The 19,201-nt window shown below is 39.7% G+C and overlaps 1 protein-coding gene across 7 annotated transcripts in view; it reads left to right on the top strand.

Moving 5' to 3' along the window:
- MCF2L (MCF.2 cell line derived transforming sequence like) overlaps positions 1-19,201 on the top strand; it is a 305,257-nt gene that overhangs the window by 223,784 nt on the left and 62,272 nt on the right. For 6 of the 7 annotated variants that reach the window (XM_075336651.1, XM_075336649.1, XM_075336647.1 and 3 more), the window contains 4 exons: positions 7,562-7,652; positions 11,997-12,116; positions 16,738-16,854; positions 16,983-17,132. In XM_075336651.1, coding sequence (XP_075192766.1) covers positions 7,562-7,652; positions 11,997-12,116; positions 16,738-16,854; positions 16,983-17,132 — 478 coding nt within the window. Of the gene's footprint in view, positions 1-6,894; positions 7,412-7,561; positions 7,653-11,996; positions 12,117-16,737; positions 16,855-16,982; positions 17,133-19,201 lie in introns of those variants that run through there. The other variant, XM_075336654.1, reaches the window with a different exon arrangement.

Raw genomic sequence — 19,201 nt, 5'->3', positions numbered from 1 at the left:
ATCACAGGTATCTGAGATTGATTTCAGTGATCCAAAGAACCCTGAGACACAATACCATCAATGAGTTTCATAGAAAAAAAATTAATCGCTATGACACTTAAATCCAATTTGCATAATAATTTGGAACATGGTGTAGACACATAAGGCTTTCATATGATGTAACATTCGTTACCATAGAAAGAAAAAAAGATCACAAAGCCAAAGACTTATCAGCAGCCCCTCGTATGACACATGCCTTTTCTTTCCCTCTACTTATGTCTTCTCCTGCCTCCCTGTACAATATTTCAGGTGTATAGTAATATATCAGTACCGTAGTATTTTTGCAGTGCTGTTTATTACTAAGGGTAATGAAAATATGCACATATATTGAAATGCCCACTCTGCATTTGAAGATGTGGTGTTTAAAGGGCATGTCAGCATGGCTTAGGCTGCAGCCGTGTGTCCTGATGTATAACACAGTGTCACTTCTCAGATCTCACTGCAGGCATTCTAGTCTTCCACTTGTTGAGATCGCTTGTGACAGCTCTTGCTGTAGAGAGAGAATATCCTCAGCAATTCTTGAAGGGAAGACTTTTATAGAAACATTACCCTGCAGGCAGCAGACAACTAGAATGCAGTCACAGAATCTTTTCCTTTACAGTAAGAATAGTTTCTTCATCCCCATTGTGTCTATACCAATATGAGCGCATAGATCCGTAGACCTGCAGTCCAGAAATCTATAGGACGTCAGGACCAGCTGATTGTCATTTATGCATGGGCTCTTTAGATTTGGTGATGGGCATTTGTAGAAATATATGATGAGGGTTCAGCTTCCATCATAGTAGATTAATACAATGCAAATGCATATACTATAATACATATACAAAAAACAATCTAAATATACCTTTTCAATGATACTGTTTTTCGGTATATGGTATATATGATGTTTTGTCGCATTACATGTTTTGTGGAAGTGCAGGGACTCAATGTACAACTTAATTTTACATTTTGATGAATCGTACAAGACAATACCAAAAACAAATAACTATTTATATTTATTTTACTCTTTTTACTCTTGAACAGGGAAAAAAGGATGATTTAAATTATATATATATATATATATATATATATATATATATGTATGTGTATATATATATATATATAATATGTATATGTATATATATATATATATATATATATATGTATATATATATATATGTATAATATATATATTTATTTATATATATATATTTATATATATGTGTGTGTGTGTGTGTATGTATATATATATATATATATATATATATATATATATATATATATATATATATATACATACACACATATATATCTATCTATAAAAATATATGTAAGTATGTGTGTATATATATATATATATATGTATGTGTATATATATAGATATATATATATAGATGTGTATATATATATATATATATATATATATAGATGTGTATATATATATATATAGATATATATCTATCTAATATATTTAGACACGCTTATACAGCTCTGGCAAAAATTAAGAGACCACTTCCAAATTTTCAGTTTTTCTGATTTTACTCTTTATAGGTATATTTTTGAGTAAAATGTAAATTGTTCTTTTATTCTATAAACTACTGGCAACATGTCTCCAAATTTCCAAGCAAAAAATGTTGTATTTATTTTCTGAAAAAGAAAAATGGTCAAAATAACAAAAAAATGCATTCCTTTCAGACACCTCAAATAATGCAAAGAAAACAAGTTCATAATCATTTAGAAACAGCAATACTAATGTTTTAACTCAGGGAGAGTTCAGAAATCAATATTTTGTGGAATAACCATGATTTTTAATCACAGCTTTCATGCGTCTTGGTATGCTTTCCACCAGCCTTTTACACTGTTTTTGGGTGACCTTATGCCACATCTAGCGCAAAAATTTAAGCAGTTCTCTTTGTTTGATTGCTTGTGACTATCCATCTTTCTCTTGATTACATTCCAGAGGTTTTCAATGGGGTTCAGGACTGGAGGTTTTCAAGCCGCATACAAGGCTGTCCTGGAAAAACAGTTGCTTCCTTCTGTTCAGACATTGTTCCCCAACTCTGACCACTGGATTTTCCAGCAGGACAATGCACCATGCCACACAGCTAGGTCAATGAATGTGTGGATAAAGGACCACCACATCAAAACCCTGTCATGGTCAGCCTAATCACCAGAACCCCATTGAAAACCTCTGGAATGTAATCAAGAGGAAGGTAGATAGATAATCACAAACCATCAAACAAAGAAGAACAGCTTAAATTTTTGTGCCAGGAGTGGCATAAGGTCACCCAAAAGCAGTGTGAAAGACTGGTGGAAAGCATTACAAGATGCATGAAATCTGTGATTAAAAATCATGGTTATTCCACAAAATATTGATTTCTGAACTCTTCCTGAGTTAAAACAATATTATTGTTGTTTCTAAATGATTATGAACTTGTTTTCTTTGCATTATTTGAGGTCTTAAAGCAATTTGCATTATTTTGTTATTTTGACCATTTCTCAATTTCAGAAAATAAATATATTGCTTGGAAACTCAGAGACATGTTATCAGTAGTTTATAGAATAAAAAAAAACATATTACTCAAAAACATACCTATAAAGAGAAAAATCAGAAAAACGGACAATTTTGCAGTGGTCTCTTAACTCATTGGCTCCTCATCGTAATGCAGGGGGTATGATAAAAGCCCATGGCATCAACTTATTTGATCTATTCCACAGCATTTGTGGGCTTCACTCCATTTCTTTCAGAAACCCGCAAAAGTCAGAAAATGGTGACAAAAATTCCTTTTTTTTTTTACCTCAAAATAGATGGTTTGGTATTAAAGGGGTATTTCCATCTCCAAGATCCTATCCTGATATGTGGTAGGTGTAATAATAATAATATTAGCAAATACCTCCAACTAGAAATGCAGTATAGTTTCCTGCTTAGCTATGCCACTTACCTCATGTGCAGGCATGGCAGGAGCTTAGTTACTCGTGGTCAGAACAATGGATATCTAACTAAATGTCCTCTATATACATGACCGTATATGTATTTGCGAATAACATTTTTATTACACCTACTACATATTGGGATAGGATCTTGGAGACTTGGAATACGCCTTTAAGCCTTATTGGTATTATTATCCAGTTAAAAAGGGTTCCATGTTTTGCAATTCCATTCCTCCATCTGTAATCTCCTGATAAAGCAATGAGACAATATTAAAACTCTTTAATAACAAAACTTTAAATGGAGCCGCTATACCGCCCAAACCACAGGCAGCATGAATCAAAGCTTGGCTGCACAATTGCAGCCAGGTAGGTTTTCTCTGAAATGCAACTCGTTTCAGAGAAAACATAGTCCAAAGAGCCTGCACTTCCAGCACCATTTTAGTTGATTGACAGGTCTCTTCCTCATGTACACACATCAGTGAGGCCTGTTGTTTTAATAATGCGGTGTGAAAGATCAGCCAGTTGGGAGCTGCACTGTACTAGTCAGGGCTCTCTATAGTCTCTGGCCAAATCTTCAAACTTCGTTGTCTCTGAAACACCACAGCGTTTCAGGTTTCAGAGAAAATCATACCTGGCTTTAATTGTGCAGCCAAGCTCTGATCCACTTAGTCTGCACATTGTATGAGTACTATGACTTGAGTAACAAGTCCCCTTTAATAATATTAACTAGTAAGAGTTATATATATATATATATATATATATATATATATATATATATATATATGACCAAATGTTTGCACACACTTTCTCATTCAAAGAGTTTTCATGACTAAAAATTGTAGATTTTCAACAGGACAATGACCCCAAACACGCTTCCAGGCTGTGTAAGAGCTATTTGACTAAGAAGGAGAGTGATGGGGTGCTTTGCCGGGTTGACTTGGCCTCCACAGTCACCAGACCTGAACCCAATCGAGATGATTTGGTGTGAGCTGGACCGCAGAATGAAGGCAAAAAAGCCAACAAGTGCTAAGCATCTCTGGGAACTCCTTCAAGACTGTTGGAAGACCATTTCCGGTGACTACCTCTTGAAGCTCATCAAGAGAATGCCAAGAGTGTGCAAAGCAGTAATCAAAGCAAAAGGTGGCTACTTTGAAGAACCTAGAATATAAGACATATTTTCAGTTGTTCCACACTTTTTTGTTAAGTATTTCATTCCACATGTGTTAATTCATAGTTTTGATGCCTTCAATGTGAATCTACAATTTTCAGAGTCATGAAAGAAATAAAACTCTTTGAATGAGGTGTGACTAAACTTTTGGTTTGTACTGTATATTTATATATATATATATATTTATATATATATATATATATATATATATATATATATATATATATATATATATATATATATATATATATATATATATATATAAAAGGATAAATACTGTATATATTTACCCTGGATCTATAGACTAGCTTTTTAGGCCCAAAAGATGACAAAGACCCCGAGCTATATTTTACTTTGATGCTACGGTATGTTTTGCTTGTTAGGTGTGTTATAAGCCTAAATACTAGCTAGGCACAGGACGTTCTTAATATATTGCCTAACATTGTAAAGGTCCACCTTATACCACCAAAGCAGCTCTGAGCCTTCTAGGCTTGGACAGCACAAAACCTCAAAAGTGTCCTGCACCAAGGCCTAATTTGCAAGGCAACCTTCTTGAATCAGACTTGTTTTTCTAGCACATTTTTTAAGCTTTTGTACCAGAGTGAGATCGGAAGACGTTTCGAGACCTAATCAACATCCTCAAACTGTTCCTAAATGATGTTTGCAGAGTGACATGGGAACACTATTCTGCTGAGAGAGGTACTATTATTGAGGAATATGAAAGTGTCCCAGCATAATAATCACACTGCTAGAACATCCCATTCCTCCTCTGATTCAGCTCAGTTCCATAATTTATCCTGGTCCCATCTCTTCCACAGGGCACATGCACCATAAAACGTGCACATGGGAACATCACATAATCAAGTCCCTTCGTTCATTGCACCAGGTTTCCATTCTTGTGATCTTGTGCCCATTTTAGGTGATTATAAGGAATTAAAGAAGGAGGGCACCACTAAATACTAGGGATCCACCAAAAGCATACCAAACGAAACATAAAGAAAAAGAGAGAAGTAGTATGGAAGCCATCAGTGATCACCTAAAAATTTAAACTTTATTGAACAATAATATTCATTGGTCAAAAGTGCTAAAAACATTTAAAATAGCCCATGGCTTGATGAAAATAAACTGGCCCACAATAGAGTCACAATTAAACAACTCGGACTAGTACCAAATGGAAATATATTTGTAAAAATTAATAGATACCCAGCTGTGAAAGGACTAAATACATACAGATAAATGATGACAATAGTTTCTTGGAGGGGGCCCTAAGAGACCCAAGGGAATACACTGCCAGCATAGAGGTGAACTGATAAAAGATACAAAATGAACCCAAATAAATCAAATTAAGGGCTGTAGCTACACTTAAAGAGAATCTATCAGCAGGCTTTCACTACCTCTTCTGAGAGCAGCATGATGTAGGCAAAGAAATTCAGAATCCAATGATGTATCACTTAGATTACTGGGTGCAGCCGTTCTGACGTCGTGTAGGTGTATGAACATGCTAATGAAAATGCAGTGCCGCCGCACATACCTCACTATTCATGGCGGCCGGCGGTGGATGGATGCGCACTGTGCATGATCCGGAGTACCCAAGGCTTCTGATCATGTGCACTAAACTGATGCTGGGTGTAAGCTTCCCGGCTTCAGTGAGGTACAGTGCAAATGACCGAAAGTGTTGAGGACTCCAGATCATGCCCGATGCGCATCAATCCTCCGCGTGGCCCCCATGAACAGTGAGGTATGTGCGGCGTCACTGCGTATTAATTAGAATGTTAATACGCTAACAGGAGCGTGCTAGCATGCTATGTGGGCCGACTAGCTAAGGGGAGAAACGCCCTTGGGACTAGTCCCCACGCTCATTAGCATACTATAAAAGACCTTTAGAAATACTTTTTCTAAAGATCTCTTTATCTATACTAGTGTATACAGGGACGGTTAGGCAGGGATTAGCAATATGCATCCAGAACTGCTCGTGGTTCTGGGTGTATATTGCACCTGACAGGTTCCCTTGAAAGGGGTTGTCTTGCCATAAAGTAGAAGTCTGCAGTCACTGCACTAGATTCTCTGGCGCCGGGATATGCGGACACATGACCACAAGAAAGCGATTTGCATACATGTGGTTACATGCCAAGTAGATTGGCGCAGCCTCTGTCAATACACAGGTAGGTCTTATTTTTGGGGAAACAGGGTATTATCTATCCTCTACTTTGAAAGCTGCCATTATTACGAAATAGTCAATGGTGTTCACCAGTCAGTAGGTTTAATACTTTCTGTGATCAATGTAGTTTTATGTTAAGTCAGTAAGGAAGGAATTAAGATGCTTCTTCTTCATTCTACCTTTAGTGTACCTTAATACATGGAATTAGCAAATATTGATTTGATCTTTATCGTATTACATGCCATGGCGCAAAACAAACTTTAACATGACATCATTTGTCATTGAAAGTGTCAGGTTAATGTTTAAGTCATATAACACATTAAATGTTATATTAACCTTTACAACATGCCGCCTAAGACATCTCAATGGAAGTAAGGTATATGGTGACAAACATTTTGGTTTTGTCATACGGGTTATTAGGTGTATTGGTGCTGATGATGATTTCTGGTCTCTTGTTAGATATGTATCATCTTGCTGGACGACTACTGTAACTATTGCTGCTCATTATGTTGTATTACGTCATGAATGGAGATGTTCCCCAGCGCTCCCGTAGTGTGCTTGTTATTTGCTATTCTCGTCAGTCTTTAAGCTTTTGCCTTTTTATTCTTGCAAGCTGCTGTGATTGGCCCCAACCCCCAGTCATATGCTGGCACTGCACAATTTCCCTGCTCCTGAAATCCACGATTGGAGGCAGCTAGTTATATGTCCATTTATACTCTGTGTCTAGAGCATATGCTGCTAAACAGAGCAGAAAGGAGAAAAAATAAAGGTCATTTCATCTGCCGGCCGTGATGGGGCTTTTCATCAGCGCTGAGCATCTTCCTCACTAACCAAATGTGTTACGCTGCTGTGATTAAGGTGGAACCACTGCCATATTAATAGATTGCTTCTGCAAGTCAACGGATGCTTAAACAAGGTGGATCCCAGGGAGCTGCTAGCTGGATTGTGTGGCCGCTTTCATCAATGCAGCTGTATGGATATGGAACATTTGCTTTTAAGGATGAGAGGTGGCTCTTCTGTAAGACCATTTGCAGTTGCCGTGAGGAGGAAATGTAAAAGCACGCAGGCTGCAGGAGATTGAGCTGGAATGGAATAACTGATATTGCATGGGTCGCAGGAGGACCCTGTATGGGAAGGTGACATTGATTCTGTGCTTGTTTCATTGTAAATATCTGCTTTGTCTCCGTGAATAGAGGGTTAAAAAACTGCACCATAGTGAGGAGGCAGCGTCTGCACGTGGAATAATAATAACTGCAGCTTCTCCCTGTTCCTATTTTTACACCTAGTTTACAAGATGCAGGAATTGGCTTCATCCTAGTCATCGACCGAAGACTGGACAAATGGACTTCTATAAAAGCATCGATACTGAGGATTGCCGTAAGTCCGCGTTGTTGTCCCATTTGTATGGCGTCATGCTCTCCATACTGAATCTTTTTGAATGTATTCATAATTGGGTGCTGAGGTTACCGATCATAGGCTGTCATCATTCTCCAATTGTGGAGGCCTGCAGTGCCGTAATAATGGCCATGTGATGATCACCTATAAAAATGGGTTTCCACCAATATCATTTTTTCTTCGTTTTGACTAGCACTTGGATAAGAAGATAAAGCAGTGCTTGAAATAACAAGGAATAAATAGTCATAGTGACTGAATAGGAGCATAAAGATCAACTCGAAAGTTAAAAACCACATTAATGAATGTTCTTGTTTGTAAATATTCTAGTACCAGTTTGTATGTGTAGTACTAGCACCTTCTAATGCTTTAGACACCATCTGAGGCCTACGTAATTGTAGCCCATGTACCTGTCACTAATGATCTGCCCTATGCCTGGGCTACGGTAGAAAGAAAACATTGGCACGTAGAATGAAGAACTCACCGCCAATACTTAATAACTATGATGGGATCCACTTAATCATAATACAGCTAATAAGTCTTTGTACTTAATCATAATGAGGTTAATATGCCTGTATTTTTTATATAGGGTGAAAAGCCCCACAAACAATAAATACTCGAGGATCACCAAGATGGAGAATGCTAATTTAATGAGAGGCTTGAAATTGATGTGATCAGTCAAAAATACAGTGGGTTTCAAGACTAGATTAAGACGATCTGTCACCATATTTCACAACACAAATTACATATCCTACCATACATCTCCTAGACCTGATGAGGCTGGTGTTCTTTTCCAATATGTCAAAATATCTGTATAATCTTCAAATTTAAATGATCATTTCATGCATGCAGCGTTAGCTGGACGGTTAAAGGGATTATTATTTTATTATTAGTTCAGGAAACTTTAAAAATTACTATATAGCCATTGTGAAATAGACTTTTAAAGTAAATACACCAGCCCTTTCAGATCTACAAGATGTATTTAAAGGGAACCTGTAAGATTCAAAAATGTTATTTACCTGCAAACATAGGGATGATCTGCTGCTAAATAGTGTTAAAATCATGCCTGCCTTCCTGCATTACTGGAAGCACAGCTGCAGGGAGAAAATGAATGTAAATCCTCACTGCAGCTTCAAGGGACACATATTTTGGAGCAGGCTGTCAGTTACAGGGCTGGGCGCTGTAACTATTTCCTGCACCGCATCTATAACTGGAAGCGAGAAGCTGTAGGGAGGATTTATCTTCATTTTCTCCATTTAGCCTCACTTCCAGTAAGACAGGAATGATTTTAACGCTAGTTACCTGCAGATTGACCTTACATTTGCAGCTAAATAGCGATTCTGGACCTGACAGGTTCCCTTTAATAATGGAAAGGGAAGATCGGACCCAGCACCAATTCCAAAAATATGTTAAAAATCAAACTTCTTTATTAATACATGGTTAAAAAATTCTTATATGAAGACCATAGTGAGGAGTATGGAACATAGCACTTTACGCGTTTCGGACTTTATAAAATTTATGAAGTCCGAAACGCGTAAAGTGCTATGTTCCATACTCCTCACTATGGTCTTCATATAAGAATTTTTTAACCATGTATTAATAAAGAAGTTTGATTTTTAACATATTTTTGGAATTGGTGCTGGGTCCGATCTTCCCTTTCCAATTTTACCTGCTGGCTGGTTTGGACTTACCAGCGGACCACGTGCATCCTCAGGATCTTACGGCTTCGGGTGTCAGGTGAGCTGAAAATCCTTTTTTCTCCCTTTAATAATGTATAGATTTTGTTTCTCTGAAATCTGGTGAAAAATCTCCTTTTAAGACATTTCTAGTGCCTGTTTGATCCTACTATGGAAAGGCACATTACAAGTGTTTAGCTGATACTTGTCCCCCAGGATCCCTCCACACAAGTTACATTTTTTGCGTCTGCAACCATCACTCGGAAAATATTACTGTAAAAAGCTCAAACTGAACTACATTTAGGCTATGAAAGGGAGCAGCATTCTAGAGAATCATATATAGAATCAGAGTCTTTTTCTAATGCCCAAACTGGTCATCTAACCATACACTTTATAAAGCTGCTGCTATTTAGTTGACTGAGGCAACCAACCCTTTTGTTGCATAAAAGATGGGAGTCTGTCGACACCAAAAGTATCTTCCCTGAATGAAAAAGGATGTTAATATCCAACAGCGTCATCCTTCTTTCCCATGACATCTTCTTTCTAGGAAAATTGAGACCACTCTACACAAGTGACCTACTAGTGCTGCAGAAATATGTGGGTTCTACCAACATTAACTGGTTGTTCTAGGTCAGCTATAAATATTTAGATTTACATATAAATGGAGCTGTAAAACTACATAAAAAAACAACTTAAAATTAAAGAATTACTCCCATCAAACTATTGCCTAAACCTTTGTGAATATATATGTAGTGTATATGGGTTAATATACTCCCCAATCCCTGTCTTCTCCAGTTTCCAGCACTGCTCCGGGCCTCTTCTTGGTCATGTGATGGCTATTCCAACTTGACGGATCACACTGGGTTTATGAGTGAGCTGTAAGGTGCTCCATAGACTTGCATGGTAAAAGCAGATTCCGGCTCACCAATAGACCCCAATCCGATTAAGAGAATGGGAATAATCGTCATATGAATGAAAAGAGGACCAGAACAGAGCAGGAAACTGAGGAAGCAGGCGATCGGTGAGTATGTTAATGAACCTACACTACACCACATATAGATTTACACAGGTTTATGCAAAAAAAAAAATTTAATGGGACTGCATCTTTAAGAACTGGAGTTTAAGCGAACCTGTCACCTTGAGAAATGCTATTTATCCACAGGTGAGTAATCTGCATATACATAGTGTTTAAACACTGGAGCCGCACATACTGGTACGGTAGTATGAAGCCTTATTGTCCCTGCAGCCAGTTGTTCCAGTGATCGAGGTGGTACAAGGAGATATGGTCAATGATTACTCCTCTGCACTTTGACAGTTTGCTCTGCACACAGCCTGCGGCTCATGCTGTCAATCAAAGTGCAGAGGAGTGATTACACTTGCGCTCACTGTATAGGGAGCAATGACTATCCCATTGTCGCAATGCCTGGAGGAGAGAATAAAACTTCATTCGGTCCCTGTGGCCGCTGCTCCAGTAACCAAGTTACACAGGGCTTAAATGTTATATACGTGCATGTTACCCCTGTATCTGCAGGTTTATAGTTTCTCGATTTAACAGGTTCCCTTTAATAAAGGAGGATAGTTTGAGCAATCTGCTTAATCAACCTTGCTGTAACTTCCCTTCCACACACAGAACAGACGGACATATTTCACCATCGTGATAAGCTGCTGCCAGAGATGTCTGCCAGAGGCCTGTTTTCCTCGCTCTGTTGAAATAAACATGCATGCTCAGCCAAGTTAATTCTTAACGTTATACCATGTTGACGCCATCTTCCACGTAGGTTAGAAACTGCGCTTTTTCTGCTGCATTTTTTTCTATAGAAAATCTGCTGGTTTTAAAAGTTCAAGCAAAGTGGATCTGATTTGCTGAAAATTTATACCAACTGCGTTTAAATACGCTGTTCAACTGTGTGATTTTGTCTTTGTGGTTTTTATGGGGACCTTCAAAACATGCATGTAAAAAACGCATTTTTTAGCACAAAATTCCAGCATATTTGATGTAAAAAAAATGACTAAAAATAGTAAACCACATAAAATCACATCATAAATAGAATTATCAGAGTACATTGATACTGTATATTATGGTGCCATCACCTGTTGTCACATGTAAAAAAATAATGCCCCAAGCAAATCCTTAGGCCATGTTCCCACAAAAGGATCCACAACAGAGAACGCGGGCTGACACTCAGACTTCTTACGTGGCTGTGTATGCGAATACGGAGGATTAGACTCATTCGATAGTTATTTCTCATTGGGAAAAATTATTGTTTTTCCATGCAGAATTTTTTAGAATAATTGCCACGCTTATTACCTTCATAGGTCTTCCGTGGTTTGTCCAAAGCATGTCAATGAGATGTAAAGTATCCTGTTTGTCTACATTGAATGGGAAATGTCAGTGGAGTTATTAGTTATTGAGACCTAAATCCTCATAGTCTTGAACATGTGAACATAGACTTAAGAAGCTCGAAAACTTGCTTGCATCCACTGCCCCAATTATCACCTGAACTACATTTTTTTTTATTAAAATAGTCAAACGTTGAAGACAATAGATACAAAAAGTAGGCCATTGTGTTGAAACGTTCGCGGCTTTCTATTACCCCTATGTCTTTATGATGTTTTTTCATTGTGTCCTTTGTGTTCATCTTGCATCTTTTAGGCATCATTCCCAGGGAATCTACAACTTATTATACTTTTACGGCCATCTGGAATATTTCAGCGAACCCTGTCAGACATTGCATTCAAATTAAATAAAGATGACTTTAAAATGAAAGTACCGGTGAGTAACTTGTACAGGACAATTTTTCTATTGTTTTCTAAGAGTTTACGAAATAAAAGTCCTTTGAATATATAGATCTATTGAATTAACTTTAGAAAACCTTAAATGCATCTGAATTCAAACAAACCTACCTAGGCCTGATGGACGTATTTTGGGCACATTTGTGCTCCCATATTACCGATGCAACTTCCGATTTAACCACAGGTCTAATATCCCAAATTCATAATGAGCTATAAACTGTCCTAGTCCAGTTCTTAGAAAGTTATGGGAAAGTTGTGCTATAGTGATGGGTTGGACAAGCTCTATTGATGCCGATTTTGTGTTCCAGAACATTACCCAATCTTGGTCTAGGATGTTCAACATAGTCTAGCTAACAACTATCATTTATATATTAGTCCTATGTTGACCCATTTCCCAGTCAGTCTCTAGTGTTCCTATTTATACTGTGAAATAGTGACTGGAAAAACATGTAAAAGCAGAACACCATTTGCCTGAAATACATAAATTAATCCTCACCCCCCTGGTACCCTTGTGGACTATGTACTCTGCTTGTCCTTTCTCCCGCCTATAGATATATTTATATAGCCAAAATATGAGATAAATGGGGTATAGCTAATCTATTCGAGAAATGATCCTTACATTCTTTACCCTACCCATGGTATAGTGTTATCCGACTACCTTTAGAGCGATTGTCCACTACTTGGACACCCCCTTCTCATTCCCCATGTTTTCCCCCATGAAAATGAAAAAAAGCTTGTACTCTCCTCCTGTGCATATGCTGTTCAGCGGTGTCTGTACTCATGTTTCCTGGGCTCATGGAAGGTTGTTACATCAAACGAGCCCAACACCCAATCACCGGTGGCTTCTCTCTTCCCACTTTTAGACTTTTAAGTAATCAACAGGAAGTGACAGCTGCGGCTGTTATCTCACTTTGCACTCTACTACTTTGCCTGTAAAGATTGCTGCTTTCAGGGGCGGACATACCACTGGTGCAACCTGTGCTGCCTTACATGGGCCAATGAGGTTAGGGGGCCCCTTTTTGCCTCCAAAGCAGGTGGAATTGTGCATTATTATGACCTCTTGGGCTTCAGAGGACCCATATATTGTTCTTGCATGGGTCTTTTTCTGTCTGTGTCTGCTAGTGGTTGCTTTTAAAGTTTTGTTTTGTTTTTCTTTACAATTGACCAAGTCAGTAATTTGACAAACATGACTTGAATGGTGGCATCTTATGACCAAGCTGCACTAACAATAGCTAGGCTTTATTTAGTTCTTAATGTCATCGTTTTGTATGGAGAGTGCTTTATGATGTGAGGTTTTTTGTGCGTTTGTGTTTGTCTTGAACCGTTCTTATGATTGAATTGACAAATCACTATTAAGGAAGTGTAACCTCATATTTCATTAGTATATTTAGGCTTCAAAGAAGTACTGTAAGAAGTTATGCAATATTAGAAAAACATAGTTGACTATTTTAAATAGCCCTATTCACTGTAATAGAGCTAAGTTGCAATACCAGACAAATACAATATACAGTTGTGGATTTGTTTTTAGGAAAACAAAAACCAGTCCTGTTTTTTTTCTGAATTTTGACAACTCCATTAATTCTACCTGTTTGCTTGCCTGCCTGCCTGTTTGTCTGTCTATCTCAAACACCTTGATTTACAATCACTTCTCCCTCTTGCACATATAGGATCCCTACGCAATGCAGACACAGCTGCCGCTTTATATACTGCAATACGACAATAGCTTCAGCTCTTGAATCTGTAGCCCCCTTCACGCATACCAAAAATCGCACAATCAACAGGCAACCCTGACACACAAGCCTGACTAAAAACTGAGACAGGCTTCCAGAGTTGCTGAGAGGTGATGGAAGTAATCCCATTCCAATGAGCACTTCATCACGTACAAACAGACTCTCACCAATTTCAAGTTAACACTCACTGCTGCAAAACAAACTAATTTCTCAACCCTCATATCCTCCCTTTCTTGCAACCCTAAGCAACTATTTAACACTTTAAATTTTTTCCTCCATCCCACAGCACCTCCTCCATCTCCTCTTATCTGAAGACTTTGCATCAATTTTTAAGGAAAAGACTGACAATGTCAGAGAAAGCTTTGAGCTACAGTCCCCACACCCCTGCTCATAACAACTCTGCCTTCCTCCCCTAAAACCAGCTTCTCTGCCATTCCAGAAATAAACTTTCCTCTCTACTCTCTAGATCCCATCTCACCACCTGTGCACTTGACGTGCTCCCTTCCCACCTCATACCCAACCTCACTACAGTCTTCATCCCATCCCTAACCTATCTCTTCAACCTATCACTAACAACTGGTGTCTTCCCCTCATGCTTTAAACATGCATCAATCAAACCATCCTCATAAAGGCCTTCACTTGACCCATCCTTTGTCTAGCAATCATCCCATATCACTTCTCCTTTATGCCTCAATACTACTAGAACAGCATATCCATCTTGAACTGTTCTCCCTCCTCTCCTCCAGGTCCCTCTTTGACAGGCTACAATCTGGTTTCCGACACCATCATTAAACTGAAACAGCCCTAAGCAAAGTTCCCAATGACCTGCTAACTGCCAAAACCAAGCCACATTACTCTGTCGGCTTCCTCCTACACCTGTCCTCTCCCTTCAATACAGTGAACCATTCCCTCCTATTACAGATTCACTCATCTCTTTAGATTACAGACTTGGCCCTGTCTTGGATATCCTCATACCTAACAGACCAGACATTCAGCGTCTCCCACTCACACACCACGTCTTTATCTCGCCCCCTATCTGTTGGTGTCCCTCAAGGTTCAGTTCTTGGACCCCTGCTCTTCTTCCTCTACACCTTCGACCTTGGACAGCTCATAGAGTCCCATGGCTACCAGTGTCATCTCTATGCTGACAACATACAGATCTACCTCTCTGGACCAGATATCACCTTCTTACTAACCAGAATCCCACAATATCTGTCTGCTTCTTTATCCTTTTTCTCTGCTCAATTTCTAACACTTAACATGGATAAAACAGAAATCATCATCTTTCCTCCATCTCACTCAATCCCCCCAAACAGACCTATCCATCAAAGTCAATGGCTGCTCTCTTCCCCAGGCCCGCAAGCTCACTGCCTCAGGGTTAGGCCGGGGCTATACGGGGACTAATGCGATCCTCGCATGATACTCTGCTCACACTGGCAGCACAGCCGAGTGTCATGCGAGTGTCACTGCGACTGAGGTCCGATCATGCGATCGGACCTTAGCTGCGGGGAGGCACTGAGGAGGGTCGGGAGGGGAGGAAAGGAGGGGTGGGCCAGCGCTGAGGAGGGGTGGGCCGGCACAGGGGAGCAGAGGAAGGGATTTATCTCCCTCTCTCATCCGCAGCCGGCTATTGCCATTCTCACCCGCCACTCGCGGTACACCGGCGTACTGCGAGTGCAATGTGATCTTTCTCTCGCCCCATAGACTTGAATGGGTGTGAGAGAAAGAGTCTCGCATTACATTTGCAGCATGCTGCGATTGTTTTCTCGGTCCAATTGGGGCCGACAAAAATAATCGCTCATGGGTGTTGATACATAGGCTAATATTGGTCCGAGTGGAATGCGATGTTTTATCTCGTTCCACTCAGTCCAATTTTCATGCCGTGTGTCTTAGGCCTAGCCCTTGACTCTGCTCTCTCCTTGAAGCCACATATCCAAGCCCTTTCCAAATACTGCCGACTGACGCCAAGATATTTCCCAGATCGGTACATTCTTTAACCAAGAATATGCAAAAGCGCTAGTGCATGCCCTCATGCTATCTCCTGCTCTGTAGCCTCCCTTCTAACCTTCTTGCACCCCGCCAATCTATCTTAAACTCTGCTACCCAACTAATCCATCTGTCCCCCAGCTATTCCCCAGCTTCTCCTGTCTGCCAATCTCTTCACTGCCTACGCATTGCCTAAAGATTCCAATTCAAAACCCTAAACATGACATACAATATAATCTGCAACCTGTCTCCTCCATACATCTGTGACCTAGTCTCATGGTATTTACCTGCATGCAACCTCTGATTCTCATAAGATCTCCTTCTCTTATCCCCTCTTCCCACAATCACATACAAGATTTCTCCATGCATGCCCTATACTCTGGAACTCCTGCTCCAACATATCAGACTCTCGCCTACTGTGGACACTTTTAAAAGGAACCTGAATACCTACCTCTTCCGACAAGCCTACAACATCCAGTAACCTTCATTCCACTATACAGCTGCACGACTAGCTCTACCCTCACCTACTGTATCCTGACCCATGCCTTGTAGACTGAGAGTCCTCGTAGGCAGGGTCCTCTCCCCTCCTGTGCTTTGTAATGTTCATGATTATTGTATTTGTTTTTATTATGTATTGTATAACCCTCTTCCCATGTAAAGCACCATTGAATAAGCAGCGCTATATTAATAATATTTATGTTAAGCACATTCACCTACTGTGCCTACCTGTTGTGTTTGGAGGACATTGCAGATTTTAGGCATACTTGACCATACAAGCAGCAACAGTACATTTGTAGAAAGTTTGTGCTAGTAGAAAATGCATTTTCAGAAATTTTGTAATATGACTACGATCTTTTAAGAAGTGTATTCTGCCTGTGTGCGCAGATCATAATGCTGAATTCAGCAGCAGAATTACAGAACCACATTGACAAGTCACAGCTGACACAGGACCTTGGTGGAACCTTGGACTATTGCCATAAAAACTGGCTATCGCATCGCACAGTAAGTGCCATTTCCTATTTTCCTCTTGCTTTATTACAGACTAACTTTCCAGTATCACTGTGAATGATTCCTTGTAGTACCATGTTATTTATCAGACCTGTACTTTTGCACTGACTTTATCCTCATAGGCTATAGAAAGTTTTGCCCTGATGGTCAAGCAGACCGCACAGACTCTACAGTCCTTTGGGACAGAATTAGCGGAGACAGAGCTGCCTAATGATGTGACTACCACCAGTTCTCTTTTAGCTGTGCACACAGAGAAGAAGGATAAAATGAAGGTGAGCAATCTACAAGTTATGGGACCTTTTCTATAACTGTGTACAACCATGTATGTGACTACACATAGGAGGCCTCAGGAAACTCAAGGATATCACTAAGAGATATCTGGAAGAGGTAACATTTTATGACCTCCTGCTTGCATTTATGACACCCTATGGTGTTGTGAATACATTTTCCTGTTTGGGGCTCCCTCTTGTGGTCAGTGCTGGCAGTGCAGTTGACTTGTGGAATGAGAGCCACACACTTGTAGAGGACTGGTAATCAGGCCTTTAAGATTGGGACTATTTAACTGAGTAGTTTCCTCCTGTTACTTGCCAGTGCTCAATTGATTTCCTCTGTGTGTTAAGGATATTCTGAAACTAGCCCTACTCTCTACCAGAACTCCTCACAAGATAAGTTGTTTTTTGTACCTCTGCTTATTGTTTCCACTTTCTTGTTGTTTTTTTCTGTTTTGATACTATTGCTTGATTCCTATTTTGCCTGTGTGGAGTTCCTGGTGGAATTGGATCATTCCCTGCTGGGAGTGTCTGTATATTTAGCTCCTTGATTCTGCAATGTATTGTGTTTTGTTATGCTTGGTATTAAATTCAGTCCCTCATCTATATTAGTGTTTTTGGATCCCAGTAACATCAGAGTACTGATATAGTGGGGGAGAGGCCGTGTGGTCTCAGGGTTTTTCCATGTCAGGCGTGCTGAGATTTTTTAGGGTTTTTACCGCTGCAGACAGTGCTCTTTCCTAAAAAGATAGTTTGGGCCTCATCTTTGCTGAATCTGTTTTCTAGCCTTGTATTGTGTCTTCCTATATCACCGTAGTCTTTACATGTGGGGGGCTATCTATATCTTTGGGGGATTACTCCGAGGCAGATTAGCTTTTCTTATATTTCTATCTGTAAGAATATTTAGTTCTCCGGCTGTGTCGAGACGACTAGGTCATCGTAGGCTCGTCCCACGGCTACTTCTATTTGTGTGTCAGGATTAGGTCTGCAGTCCATTAAGGTTCCAGCCACTCTGGTTACTTTTTGGGTTTCCGCATTTTTTGATCCTCCTCGGTCCCTGAATCATAACACTATGGACAAGTAATAAAAGAAAGTGATGCCATGTTTTTGCAAGCCGTAGAATTAACTTCAACTCTCCTTGGGTCAGCACTGAACCTTTAATGTACATGTTTCTATGGCCACAAGATTTTATACCTTTTATTCATTGTTAATGAATATATTTTTAACTCCATACTACAGTCCACTTAGGCTAGGTTCACACTTAAGCAGTGCTCCATGCCAAGTACTAGATTAGGGTTTCCATACATAAAAATCCCCACAAAATTATATTCTAATGTGAACCCCAACAGAGCCCCAATAGAGTTACTCACTTGAATGATGTAGATGGAGTCACTATGGACAATGTCTGGCCTCTGTCCTGGCAGTATTAATCTCCTTCAGACATGGCACGTTAACAACGTTTTTGTGCACACCTGAAAAAGACGAATATTGCCAGGACGGAAACTACACAAATTGACTCTACGGGCTTCATTCATGGCTTTATTCAGTTTTTTGGGATTTCAACAAAAACTCAGAATTAGGGCTCAGCATAGAGCAATGGTATAAAGGCCCCCTACACACTACAATAATGTTGGTTGAATCCGTTGATATTTACAGGTTTGGTTACTGGTCTATCGTGTTTGGGGGTGCCAGCTGACTGATGGTACAGAGAGCTGTTGATTGTGCATATCCAATTTTGGACTTCTGATTTCATTTTTTCCCCTGAATAAGCTGCCAGACGACATGTCGATTGGTGGCTTTCTCATCGAGAACATTGGAGCAATTGGCCAAGCGAGCTCTCCTGTGTTTAGGAGGGTCAGCTAAGGCCCGTTTCACACATCCGGCATTTCGCCAGATTGCTGGATCCGGCACACTCTAGTACAGTGTAATACAGTACAATGGCATTGCGGCAACTTCCGGTCACATGCTGTCATGTGACCGGAGCATGTGACCGGAGCTTGCCGTGATCCAATTGTACAGTATTAACACTGTGCTGGAGTGTGCCGGATCCGGCAATCCGGCGAAATGCCGGA

The sequence above is a fragment of the Anomaloglossus baeobatrachus genome, chromosome 2, assembly GCF_048569485.1.
Source record: "Anomaloglossus baeobatrachus isolate aAnoBae1 chromosome 2, aAnoBae1.hap1, whole genome shotgun sequence".
Taxonomy (NCBI): Eukaryota; Metazoa; Chordata; class Amphibia; order Anura; family Aromobatidae; genus Anomaloglossus; species Anomaloglossus baeobatrachus.
This window is presented reverse-complemented; position numbering and strand designations above follow the sequence as displayed.